The 13,646-nt window shown below is 44.8% G+C and overlaps 1 protein-coding gene across 1 annotated transcript in view; it reads right to left on the bottom strand.

Annotated features, from left to right (window-relative positions):
• Nucleotides 1-228: 228 nt before the first annotated feature.
• The window catches only part of si:dkey-103j14.5 (isoaspartyl peptidase/L-asparaginase), a 49,673-nt gene continuing 36,255 nt past the window's right edge, over nucleotides 229-13,646 (bottom strand). Inside the window, exon 7 of the mRNA XM_035399559.1 lies at nucleotides 229-2,426. Coding sequence (XP_035255450.1) covers nucleotides 2,218-2,426 — 209 coding nt within the window. The 3' untranslated portion in view covers nucleotides 229-2,217. The remainder of the gene's footprint in view (nucleotides 2,427-13,646) is intronic.

Below are 13,646 nucleotides of genomic sequence, written 5' to 3'. Positions count from 1 at the left end.
CTCACCAGCCAGCATGTTCAAAAGCTGAAACAATTCAAAGTCATTTTCTCATTTTATTGCAGGTTGAAAGATGCGCTACTTAAAATGGAACTGTCAGCGGAGCTTGAAATTCTTGGCCATTCCTGCACTTTTAGGAATAATTTGCTGCCAATGACCAAAATCCCAGAAGAAATGCGATTCTTAATAGGCCGCACATTTCTATCGACCACTTATTTATCACTGCTTTTCTCTCACTCCCTCCCTCTTTCGCGAAACAATTAAGTCCTTCTCATTGTTCGGGAAAGACGACACACGCTATTTAAATGACATGCATGTCAATCGTGCTATGCGATGCTTTATTATGCAGTCAATTAGCGGCAGGATGTTTGCAGGGAATAGAGCTCTTCTCTTACAGCAGAGGTTCCATAGCTTTCATGATATTAAAGTAAGCTCATTGAAATTCCCACAATGATATCATTGGACATTGACACAGGGCATTTGACTTCTACCTCCACATAAACCTCTCTGTGGAATCCATGGATATGCATTCTCTTTAAAAATATGAAATGTGAAGCATATTGTGGTGCTTTGATTGGCTTAGTTTTTGTTGGAAATAACTGACGTGTCTCACTGTGGTAATATGAATGTGCATGCACTAATTTCCAGTCTTCGTTAAAAAATTTTAATTATTTTTTTTGGATGACTTGACTGATTTCTGACCTTTAACTATAATATGATCATTTTAACTAACATACGTCAGCATTCATGGGATCATGCCATAAATAAATATCATTATGAAAAGATTTAATTAAAAACATTTTTCATGGGAGAGAGTGGCTGCATGGTTTTCTTTATAATATATTTTGAATGCATTATATTTTTCATTATTTATATTCATTATTTTCAAGTGTGCTTGCTTTTAGCTGAGTAATCCAAATGTTCCACTGCTGACAGCATGCGTTCTTGTTTGCACATTTGGACAGAATGTTACATAATCTGACACAAAGACTGACGTGAACCACACTAATTAATAATAATTATATTTGCAATTACTGTGAAAATGAGGGACCCATTCCTGTCGCAACCATCAGCAGAAACTTTTTAAAACAGCAACAAGGATGGAAATAGCAACCTTGGTGCAAAATCCTTGTGAAGCTCTACACTGCTACAAAACATCAGTCTACCCTTGACATCAGTGCATTTGCGGGGCAAAGACAGGCTTTTTACCTCCCTGAAAACAGAGCAGCGAGAGTTGGACATAACCTTGGGTGTGATTTTGATAAATTTGTCCCACCACTGCAAAGTCTTGATTGGCCTGTGCTGTGCTGTAGTGCTCAAACTACCTGCCTGGATGTGGCAAGCTTTTCACAGCACCTTACAACATTGTGTCCACTGATTGGGCCTCATTCACAAAACCTTTCTTAAATTATTCTTACTTTTGTTCTTAAAAATGTTCTGACAAAAAACCAATATGGGATTCATGACACATGAAAACCTTTGTGCATATCCCAGGTGTATGAGATGATGAGTGCTAACTTTTTGTAGATTTTATACACAATCCTGTTAATGTAATTAGCTTAAGGAAATAACCAGGAACAAGTACAGATAAGAGAAAAATGATGAATGCCGAAATGTTTGTGGAAACGTTTGTACGCATGTTTTGTGAATGAGGCCCATTGTAATAACCAAATTGATATTAGAAATTAATTATATTAGAATTAACCTTATTTGCACTGATGGCAGAAATACACACTCCAACTTGAGCTATCTTGAAAATTGTTGCGACCTTCAAGTTGAAAAACACTAAAACTGAATTGGAAATGATTAACAATTAGAACAGTGATTAGGAAATTTGTCTGTATTCTTCACTGCTTGCGGATTTGTGACAATGGCCTTAATATTTGATGGATTATGCATTCTGGATTGGTACGATTTTGAATAATTATTTGAATAATTCAGCCATTACATACAAGATTAAATGAAATAGAACAATTAACCCAATTAACTATTTTTGTGTTGCTAGACTAAACAGTCCTGACAGGACTGCTGGTGTAAGGTTCTAGAAATTCACAGAACTACAGAAACTGAAAAACGGACTTAATTCAGGAATGCGTAAAGCAGCAATGTTCGCCAAGTGACGCTGTCAGACTGTAAAACCTCACAGCCCCTCCCCCTGTTCTCTCCCACGGCGAACGCTGCTGCAGCGCTGAGAGAACCAGCTCCGGTACCGCAGAGGCGCTACAGCGGAAGTCTCTCCCGAATCACTTCTTCCGGGTCGAGGCCGTACGACAGGACGTCCCCCTCCGCCGCCGCCCAGGCCATGCGCTCGGTGGTGAACCGGGCGACCCAATCCCCCGATCGGGTCACTGCGATGACCCCGCCCCCGCCCTTCACTCGTTCGGCCATGTACTGCAGGCACGACTCCACCGCCTCAGAGGGACCCCGGCCTGTTTAAAACACACAGGGAAGAGGAGCAGCTTTAGTCTGAAAGAGAGCCCCTAAACCAGTGGTCTCCAACCCTGGTCCCGGAGAGCTACAGGGTCTGCTGGTTTTTGTTTTCACCTTAAAATCAGCACCCAATTGAGACCCAAGACACCCAGGTGAGTTGAGTTAACTGTGTAATCAACTGCTCTAATTGATTCATGAAGTGCAGAGACACTATGAAAACCAGCAGACCCTGTAGCTCTCCAGGACCAGGGTTGAAGACCACTGCCCTAAACTGTACTGATATATTTACATTACAGGTATTTAGCAGACACTCCAGAGCGACTTACACATTTTTTATTTAAGGGATGTCCTCACATAAAAACAACCGACTTATTCACTAGTGCCACAGTTGCTCGCACCCTCATTCATGAATATAACTGAAATATCTGAGGAACAATAATGCTCCAAAAATAAATCCCACAAAGTCTCTGTCAAATATGATACAACTTTTCCACCGGTTATTAATTTACAGTCACGCTGGTCTGTGGAAAGCAAAACGCTGCCGTTACTATTGCAGTGAGAAATAATGCAACTGCCTGCTCATTAAAGATCGACATGGAACCCCGCGTCGAAACGGCCGACTGGACCGACAGCCGCTCGGTTTTTATCGAGGACTTAGCGAGCGATGACAAGCAGCGGCGAACAACTTTTAGACAAAACAGAAGAAGTGGAACAGTGTTCCGGGTCCCGGGGAGCAAAGAAACATCTTCTAATTCAAAGCGGGAAGGAAGTCAGCATTGCGCTTGAAAGCGAGGCATACGAGGGAGGGAGGAAAAAAAAAAAAAAAGAAGGAAAACAGAAACCTGCTCGCGCCCGTTTCCCTGATCCTCGCCGGGAGGCGGGCTGACGAACATCAGCCGCGGCTCGCTCTGACGCCGGCGCCGCCTCATTATCTACCGACCGCGGCAGACTTCAGCGCCGAATTCTCCTCCTCTCCAAAAGCCAATTAAGATGACTGGCAAGCCCGGCCACGAGCTGCCGAAACAGAGGCGTTCGTTCACCGCGGCTGCACGGGGAAGCCTGCCGCCTCTGCCAACAACACGCAGCTGGGCGGTCGAAGCCCCCGTTCTGTCCTGTGCAGATGTCATTGCATCATCAGTCGGGAGGGCGGGTTAACGGTACGAACCGAAAGTGTCACTGAGCGAGGACATGGCTCGGACAGGGGCGGTGCGAATTCCCTGTCTGGGCGTCAGATAGTTTTTACAGTTCCCTTGAAAATCTCAGAGGCTTTGATGCCCAGACTGTTTTTGTGTATGATTATAATGAGGATTGTGTACAATTGCACGGTTCATAATGAATTAGCTTCAAAGCACGAGGGTCAATAACCACAAACTAGCACCTGCAGCTTACAGTACTAACAATTCTTCAAAGATTCAGAACAACCAACTGAAGCAACATTCTGAATAGCATATGCAGCCTTTCAGAATATCTCCATTTTATTCCCAGTGTCTGAATATTTACAGTTGACACTTTTTGTACACGCAGGAAAATGAAGTTAGTCAAACTTTCTGAAAACTCCAGGGGGACCTGGAAATAGTTTTGCTAATTGGAGGTAGAACTTCTCGTATGATCTCCTGTAATTACCCTTGAGCGAACCAGGGAAGAAGAAAGAAAAAATCATCACAACAAGATGAGCAATTGACAGTGAAATGAGGCCCCGTGTCCATTACATTAGTCAGGCAACAGCGCCGTTTCAATGCAATTATTCCCCGCTGTGAGCAACGGCTCTCTTAAAATTCAGCCCTGACTGACTGGCTCGACGGAGATTGGGCCGAGGCTCAGGCTGCTGAGGAGAGCAGCACAGGACGCCTTTACCTCTGTGAGGAAAGGCCCACAGACCCACGGAACAGCTGCACTGCGCTAACATACATTGCATTACAGGCATTTAGCAGACACTCTTATCCAGAGCGATTTACGCTACATTTTCACATTGCATTTGCACTGAAACCATTTATACAGCAGGATATATACTGAAGCAGTGCAGGTTAACTACCTTGCTCAAGGGTACAACGGCAGTGTCCTAACCGGGAATCGAACCTATGACCTTTAGGTAGGTTACAAGACCAGTTCCTTACCCATTATACTACACTGCCCCCCAACAGGTAAGGAAGAAAGGTTTTGTGTCAGTGGACAACAGAGAGGGGAACAGGCCATTATCGTTGCAGTGCGTAACTCAGACGGAAACAAAGGATGGTTTGAAACTTGAAGTACTGCAATGATGAGCGAAAACAATGACCTGACTTAATGCACATTGGTATATATTGCACTGTAGACCTGGATATGAATTCATATTACTCATATCAACCTATGAACTATGCGATCATGGGTTGGGAGCATGTTGATGACATTACTGATAATTACTGATGGAACTAAGAGTTATACAGAGGTATACAGTACACATGCTACTAAAAAAAGAACAGTTTCATTAAACACAATGCACTGCCACATTTTGCACGTTGCACACTTTATCTAACCTTCATAATAAATACATAAATAAAAGTCTAAAGTGAAGACCTTTCAGGGCTGCAGTTGCTATAAAATGTTTCCTCAAAATGTTCCCTCATCTGTTTTTAACCTTATAGTCTGGTATCCTCTGGCATCGTTAAATGCATTCTCCTCTATTGCTGAAGTGCTTGTTACTCAAGATTGCCTGGATTAAAAATAGAAGCCCTATTTCACAGTCAGCGCGCCCCTGTCAAACTGTGGCAGGAAAGCAAGATGCTGGCTAATTAAGGCGTGTCCAAGTCTGGTGCACGCGTTTGACCGTGACATGTTCCAAAGTCAGCAACATTAACACAAGCAAATAATACCCAGATGCATACAAACACATAAAGCAGAGCAGAGGAAACACGCTTTCTTCCGCAACTGGAGTTTTTGGCCAGGTTTGGATGGGTTTGTGTGAGAAAAACCTGCAGCGGTCACAACACATTGCTAATGCTCCGTTTCATGAGCTTATGTGAATCTTGTTATTGTTTAGTTATTTATATGTTTTTATGTTGTGCATATTTGAGTGGAATCCTGTTACTGTAGGTACTCAGTAAATCTGGGCGCTAGGGTTGCCAGATTTTGAAATCGTCAAAACCGCACAACATACACAGCTGTAATTGTGAATGAGGTCGGAAGCTGTCGAGCCATTTGGGGTGGGGGGGTGGGGAGCACTGTTTGGGAAGTCACTGACATGCAAATTCATTACCTATATGAATTACAAATTCATATTGAATAAGTACGACTGCACTTTGTACAAATAATTTGAAATATGGACATTCCTGTTGAAATCTGGACGTCTGGCAACCCTACTGGGCACTACAAAAAACTGCACTGCTTTTTGATGTAAAGAGACCAGAACAGTTTGCAAAGGAAACCAAAAGTCGTTAGTTATAGAAAAGGAACACCACCACTCCGAATTTCACAGCGATGTTCTTCTGTATATAAAAATATTTATACAACAAATGCATATCTTGTGTAGATATAGTCCCTCTCTCTATATCTACACAAGATATCAGGATGGCATTAGCAATTTTACTACGACGCCTTTGGGCTAACGCTGGCACCAAAACACGACCACATGTCTCTAAATATTCCTCTCGAGTGGTTGGATAAACAGGGTAAACTCGATTGGTCGGATCAAGCGTGTTGCTCTCTCCGTAAGCAGCCGGCTCACATCTGAGGGTGCAGTCACGCGTCCAAAGGCTTCTCCCGTTTGACTGACAGGGCAGTGAGAGGCGAGGGACTCACGCGGAGGCCGCGAATCAGGGCTTAATAGCGGGCAGACCCCGCGAGCCAAGCCGCGCGAGGAGTTTCCCATCGACCCGCCCCTCCGTCCTCGGCCCGGCACGTCCTCAGAAGAGCCACCTGTCACCATCGCGGCTCCTCACAGCGGCGATAAAAGCGCTCGTCTCCCCCCCGTGACCCCCCCCCCGGCCCCCTTCTCCGCCACCGCACGGTCCGAGCCCGGGGACCCGCTTAGCCAATCACCCCGCATCGCTCGCTTCGTTGCCGGAGCGATTCCGAACTGGAGCCGCCTTTAACGGAAAACATCAAACGCACAAAGCGCGGACGCACTAAGGAAATTCCTCTCGGGGGGAAAAAAGATAAATTGAGGTCAAGTTAAGGCACCCAGCTGCGGAAAGCACAAACGGAGGTAAAATCACCTGTTTCTGCGCAAAAATGAAAAAGCGACCAGCAACAAAAAAAAAAAAAAAATCTTCCATCAGTCGCTGTGGATCGCGGTCATAGAATACTGAGCCTTGGATCAGCGCTGTTTGATCGCCGCGCTTCTCCCCGGCGGTTTCGAAACAGGCGGTAAGTCTAACAATTATTTTTACACGCGCTGAGGGCAGATTCTGCCCTCCTCTCCCCCTCAGGGAGCCGAACCAGAGAGCAGCCATACAGGGACACAGGCCTACGACAGCCACACTGTGCTTCCCTGGGTCTCTAGGGCCGAAGAAGTCCTGAGGTGCTGTGAACCACCAGATGCAGTCATCTTCTACCTCTCCTCCATCATGTGTTCCTATGACCCCGTCCAATGTGAAGAGAGTATTAAGGAAAAAGAACATTAATATTAATGCCACCCCATTTCCCAGTTTGAGGTGAAGATGCTGCATGAACCCCCCAGTTCAGCAGTGCATGCTGGGATATTGGGACAATTTTAGGCCAAAAGCCTCAGCAACCACAGGTTCTCACACTCAACCAATCACATACACATCACTACGTGTACTCGTAGTCAGCCTATCATGTGTGCACATCGCGAATGGAGCATCTTTTTAAACCAACAGCCTGACCTCTCCAGAGCTTCTCATTGCCGGTGCAGCTCTTTGCTCTTTGCTAGCTAATGTGTTAATGTTAATGTGAATCTAGCTGGCTGTGTACCCAGCACCACACAAACAATAAATAACTATTTGCAGAACAGATGGCAATACCTACACCACTGCAACATTTAATAAAACATCATTAACAGGACAATGTTCATTAATCAGCATTTCAGTTTTCACATGCCTTCCCCTGAATCTACTGCACGTGACCTTTTCTGTGGGCAGCAGTGTGAAAAGAAGCAGGGTGGAGACACTCCGTGCTTCGCAGGAGAACCGCGGATAACTTCTGTCTCCCGATCCAGCAGAGGAGATCACGCATGAACACCGCTACAAGTCATTAATAGGATGTTCAAAATTAAGGTGGGAATTGTTCAGCTCCACATTGGGCACAAAACTTATGAAAAAAAAAATACACAAGAAACATTTTGGAAGATTGATTAGAACTGGGTGTTATGGTCGAATAAGACAGACATTTAGCATTTTGGCTGTGCTCTCCAGCAGTGAGTTTGACATTGGATGGAATATGATATGTTGAAAAGGACATCATGCCCACTGTGAAATATGGCAGCAGATATTTTATGCCACAGAGCTGTTATGTATCTATGGCTTCTGGGAATCTTGTTAAGATCAAGAGAATCAAGCACTCCAGCAAGGAACAAGATACTCTGTCCAAAAACAGTGTCTGTGTTGCTTATGTTATACAGCCTTTCCCCCTTTTATCGAGAAGGCAGTATTTTGACAGGGCTCTGTGTAGTGAACTCCCTCATAACTGCCTTCCCCGTGAGTGACCTATCGGATGATATGACTCCCTCATTGCAATGCCACTTCATAATCGAGTCTCACAAAGTGCCAACTTTTCCTTGAGTGCAGTGCATTATGGGTACATTCATATTTGCATTATTAGTGCAAGCTTGGATGACTGGATCGCCCATGACTGCACGTGTACCGAGGTTAATGACCAAAATGTACTGCTTCAATGGTTAACCAATAAGATGACCATTTTATGGTTTAGCTAATGAGTTTATGTAAAAATAACACTGTAAAGAAATGAGCATACTCTATAAGTTACACATTATAAACCTCAAATTGGTGAAAGAAGACTAAATAGGGAAAACCCATGTCAGTGCTGCTACTCTTTGCAAATGTGTACAAAATGACATGGGTGGGATAACTTTCCATGTCAGTAAATTATTGATATATATGTATATTATTGAATGAGCTCCAAAATGTTTGGGACAAAGACATTCTCCGGTCAGGACAGGATTCTCTGGTCACTGAAACTCACAATCATTTGATAAGCTTCGACACCCTTTTCAAGGCATGTGCTGTCTACGTCCTTCTCCTCCAACAAATTTATTTGCTATCCCTGAGAGAACATACAGATTTTCTTTTTTGTCTTTTATTTTTCTCTGCAGCGACGAAGAGTTCTGGATTCACGACACGGACATTTTACGTTCAACACTTTCCAGAGAGAGCCCTTCGATCTCCTCCAAATCTCCTTTGCATTTTGAAAGCGGGGCTAGCCGTGAAAAGATGCAGTAAATCCGAGTCACCGCTCTCTGTGTTTGTGTTTTATTTTATTCTTCACTACGCGAGCAACGGCTGTGCTCGCACCAGTCGCACAATCAATAAATGCAATTCAGGGCGGCACCTGCCATTTTTTCATTTTTTACTTTATCGGCAGAGAATATTTCAGCTTTACCCACTGTAGCACGGGAACAGAACCAATTCAGAAAAACATAAACGTATTAGGTGGTCTAGATGGCGGTAAATTTTAATGCACCAGAGTGGTTAACACTGCCTCATAAATAACAGAGGAAACTTGTCATTAGTTTTTGTTTTATATATCCGTCCATCTTAAAAACAAGCAAAAAAAAACACTTTGTGCTGAAATGTGCAACTGTGAAACTTGTTGCATAGGAAACCAAGAGCGCATTTTTTATTAAATAAGAACGGAGAGGTTTCAAACGGTCCTTTTGCAATAGGCCTACTTTGGAAGTCGGTGCTTAAGCATATATGTGCTTTCGGGTTTCGTAAGCGCAAAATTGATTCTCATTTGTGGGACGAACGGCGGTGCTTTGAGAGCGGGTCACGACTTCGCGCTTACGCCGGATTAGCCGGCCGTCGGCGGCGACGGAGCGGGGGAGGGGCGCGACCTGGCGACGGAGCGGGGGAAGGGCGCGACCTGGCGACGGAGCGGGGGCCCGTACCTCCGCACCGGCTGATTGGCTCACTCATCCACAGCCTTCTTCCCGGGCCTCCGGAAAACAGGAGCCGGTGATTAAGAATTCAAATTATAAAATGCCTTTAATTAACGGGGGCCATTAAGAAGAAGAAGAAGAAGAAGAAGTGAAAATGGCCTCATTAACTGCTCGTTTCGCCGATCCTGCGGAGGGGTGGAGATGACTGTAATTGATGGCGCGTTTGTTCCGGACGCCCCCCCACCCCCCCGATATCAAATCTCGAAAACGTAAAAACAGCCCAGGCGTCTGGTTTTCAGCCAGGGGAAGATGTAATTAAATTTCAGAACAATGAGGCGGGGGGGGGGGGGAGAAAAGAAGCTAAAGACGAAAAATCGCAACGATCCGTCACGTCGTGGTCGGGGGGAGAACCGGGGGGCTGACGGGACGGTATCGGTGATGCCTCCGACTCCGGCGGCTCGGTGCGTTTTCAGCCTGAACACGGGCGCAGAGCAGGCCCCAGTGATCAGTCAGCGTCTCATAAATCGTTAATAAGACCGCGAAAACGCGGCCTCCTCTCCCCCGCGCTCGGGCCGTGGGGCGACCTGCGCTCCTGTTGGGGTTCGGGATGCCGCTGGGGGGAACGCCGGAGCCGTCGCCCGGGGGACCGCGTAAACTTGTTACCCGTGTGACCGGCATGCCGGATCAAGATCAAACCTTCCCGTGTACCCCGCTAATCTGCCTTGGGCGGGGGGGGGGGGGGCACTGCCTCCAGGTGTTTCTGATCTCCACTAGAACACAGAGCGCTTCCTGCTTCCTGTCTGTCGCCACAGTACCTGCCGTTCCTCGCGCTCGGAGTGCGACTCGTGAAAAAGCGACGAAGATGGCGGAGAGTACTCGCTCGGTAATGCCGCCGTGGCGTGCGGTTCCTCAACGAAGATGACTCAGTGAAAACCGAACCACTTACGCAGAAGAGGAGAGATTATGTTGATCCTCAGATTTTCTACACCTTTCAAAATGCCGTGATTATCTTAAGCACCAGCAGGTCGCTGAGGTTAAAAGCAGTTATACTCAAAGATAAAGGCTTGGATTTTAAAGCAGCTACGCTTGGTGTTAAAGACAGAGGAGTTTAAAAGAATTTCAGTCATAAATTGTAAGTTCTTCCCTAGCCTACCAGGCCCTTTGTGATTACTGAGCTCAACAGGGCTCTTTTTCTTATTTGTGATGTTCCAAACAGTTGATTTAGGTAAGCCTAAGATTTGGTCTATGTCTCTGACTGTTTTTTTCATATTGCGCATCATAATGGCTTTCATGACTTTCATTGGCCCAACTTGTTCTTATGCTGACAAACACCAATGAAAGACTCCAAAGGCAATCAAAAGCATAGAATCAAGACTAGACACTGAAAGCTCTCTTGTACTTGCACTAAAGAAGGAATTGGAACACTCCTGACTAATCAGAAACACCCATGAAGCCATTTGTCCCAAACATTATGGCACCCTGAAATGGGTTAATGTATAAATACCCTTTAATAAAAGATGAGAATCTGCACTTTAACCACATGTGCATTGTTTAATTGCAAATCTAATATTGTCAAGTACAGAGCCAGATCAAGAAAATAAATATGTCTTCATCCAAAACATTATGGAGCTCACTGTATAACGCACATACACACAGACACAAACACACATGTGCATGCGTACACAGACACGCACACACTCACACGCACCCTCACACACACACACACACACAAAGACATAGACACACACATGTGCACACCCTACACACACACACACACACAGACACACGCAGACACACACACACACAAACACACAAACACACACGTGCATGCATACACAGACACACGCACACACTCACATGTGCACACACACACACACACGCACGCGCATGCGCGCACACCCCCCCTCCCCCACACACACAGAGAATACAGCAGAGATTCAGACAGTGCAAGAGCCTTTATTGTCATAAGGAGATCAGCCTTCTCTGACATGTCCGACTCAGATCACTCTTTCACAACACCGATGACTGATTGATTCGCCACACTAGCCCTGGGAGGCGGGGTATCGCTCTGTTCTGAAGGTCACTCCCCGTGCCTGTCCCAGAGAAACAGGCAGAGCAAGCTCTCAGGAATAAGATATGCTAATGCTCACTCTAGGGACTGCCCGGCTTCATGTGGAAACAGACACCAGCCTGTAACAGGAAGGACACCTGTGACCTCTCACTTCCACATCCACTCTCCCAACCCACCACGCTATTCAATGAGTCGTATTCTCCACCCAATGAAAGGCTGGGGAAGGGCCGGTCATTTCTCAACGGCCATTTTTAAAATTTCTAAATTATGTTACATTTATTTATTTCTGTCTCTTAGTCAAACGAAGCCCATATGAGCTTAAGACAAAACATTTAAAAGTCAATGTAAGACATAATATTCTCTTGCTTGTGTTTAGAGCTTTTAAATTACAATGCACCATTTCAAATTTCCAGTCTCTGACCATCCATTTTGTTTTGAAAATAGGGCAAGTACACCACCTTACTGTACTTCACACCACAATGTGCCCCGTTTACAGTATTAAGACCATAAATTGAACAGAAGCCACTGGGATGTCGCTAAATGCGCTAACGGTTTATTAAACTGCCCATCAATTCCCGCCTGTTTATCCAGTTTAAGCCTTTTGACGATCCGTGATGCGTGTCATAAGTACACGTCCCCACTTTAACTCTGGATCTAACTACCATGGAAACTGAATAGACAATCAAGGCAATTAGATCTGAGGACACCGTTCCATTCATTCTGCTCAAAAAGCCTGACGTTCACAATATTTTGGGCTATAATTTGCATACACGCTAGGGGTGTATCCGAACTGAAGAACCCTATTTGTTATTTCACAGGTATTGCACCCCTAATAGGCAGTAAAATGTGCAGTGCTCATTTAAAAAAATGGATGAAATGTGCTATGTCTGAGTAAAATGGATTCTATCAGGCCTGATTTACCACAGTGTCTGTACTGCACTTTTAAGTCTAATTCCACTGAAGTACACTGGCAATCTATGAGCTCTCGTTTGGGCGACCCAGGGGTTGTTTCAAAGATTTAAACCGTGTAGAGGGGATTACGGAGTTTTGAAAGCAAGCGCCAGAAAGACAAAATGGAATGTACGGCAATTTGCGAGACTCGAGAATTTCATTTGGTCAGGCCTCTATTCATGATGGCTTCTTTGCTTTTATGGCTCGAACAGATGCCTGGCGTTCTTCGGGGGGTGACTAGGATGCAGTAACTCGTTTGGAAAGTACGAGGTTTCGCACGTACCCCCTTTCGTTCCTTTCGTCGAGAGCCGAAATTTAATTTAGCAGATCATCCCCGAACACATCAGAGGTGCTATTTCCCGTAAATAAACCCGTGAAATCGGTTTCCTGCTTCTGCAGAATATGTCCTCCATCCCAATTTAGTAACCCCTTCGCTGACGATATTTCCATGGGAATGTTTTAACCCAACCGATTTATTTAATCAGACAAAACTCCTGGGTATTAGGATTCCTGTGGTAACCTCTAGAAGCAATACTTGCGCTCAGCTGAACATATGTTTATGGGATCTTTTAATCAAATGCGCTCTTATGAAATATGAGCAGACTTATAGCTCCACCACAGGTGTTACCCCACACTGGAATGTATAAATCACATGCCCGCACTAAACGATACTTTAATGCAGTGACTTACACGCTGTGGATAAGCACTGTGTAGCAGGGTGGTGGTGAGGGGGGGGGGGGTGAGATAAGATACAAATGACAAAAAATGACATGCACAGTTGTCCATTGGCATTCACAGAAATCTGCTTAGCGCCGTACCTGTTGCATTACTGCAACATAACTTAACATCACAGATAGTACACACTGCCCTCCAAAATGACTCACACACCCTTGACACAGATGGACAAAGAAGGCCACATAAAATAAATACAGGTAATAAGTTGTGCTCTATACTCAAAAATGTCAAATTAATATTCTTTAAAGGTCCAGGAAACTGAAATCTGTTAATTATTTTGTGTTGTTTTAATACTTTTTTTTACATTCACAAATAGCCATTCACGGTAATATTTTTAAATGATTCTTGTAAAAAATTCTTGTAAAAAAATTTTCTCCCATGGCTGAACGGCAGGTCTACTGCGGGCGGAGT

This window comes from Anguilla anguilla, chromosome 18 (assembly GCF_013347855.1).
Source record: "Anguilla anguilla isolate fAngAng1 chromosome 18, fAngAng1.pri, whole genome shotgun sequence".
Classification (NCBI taxonomy): Eukaryota; Metazoa; Chordata; class Actinopteri; order Anguilliformes; family Anguillidae; genus Anguilla; species Anguilla anguilla.
The sequence above is the reverse complement of the archived record's forward strand: the minus strand, read 5'-3'. Positions and strand labels throughout refer to the sequence as shown.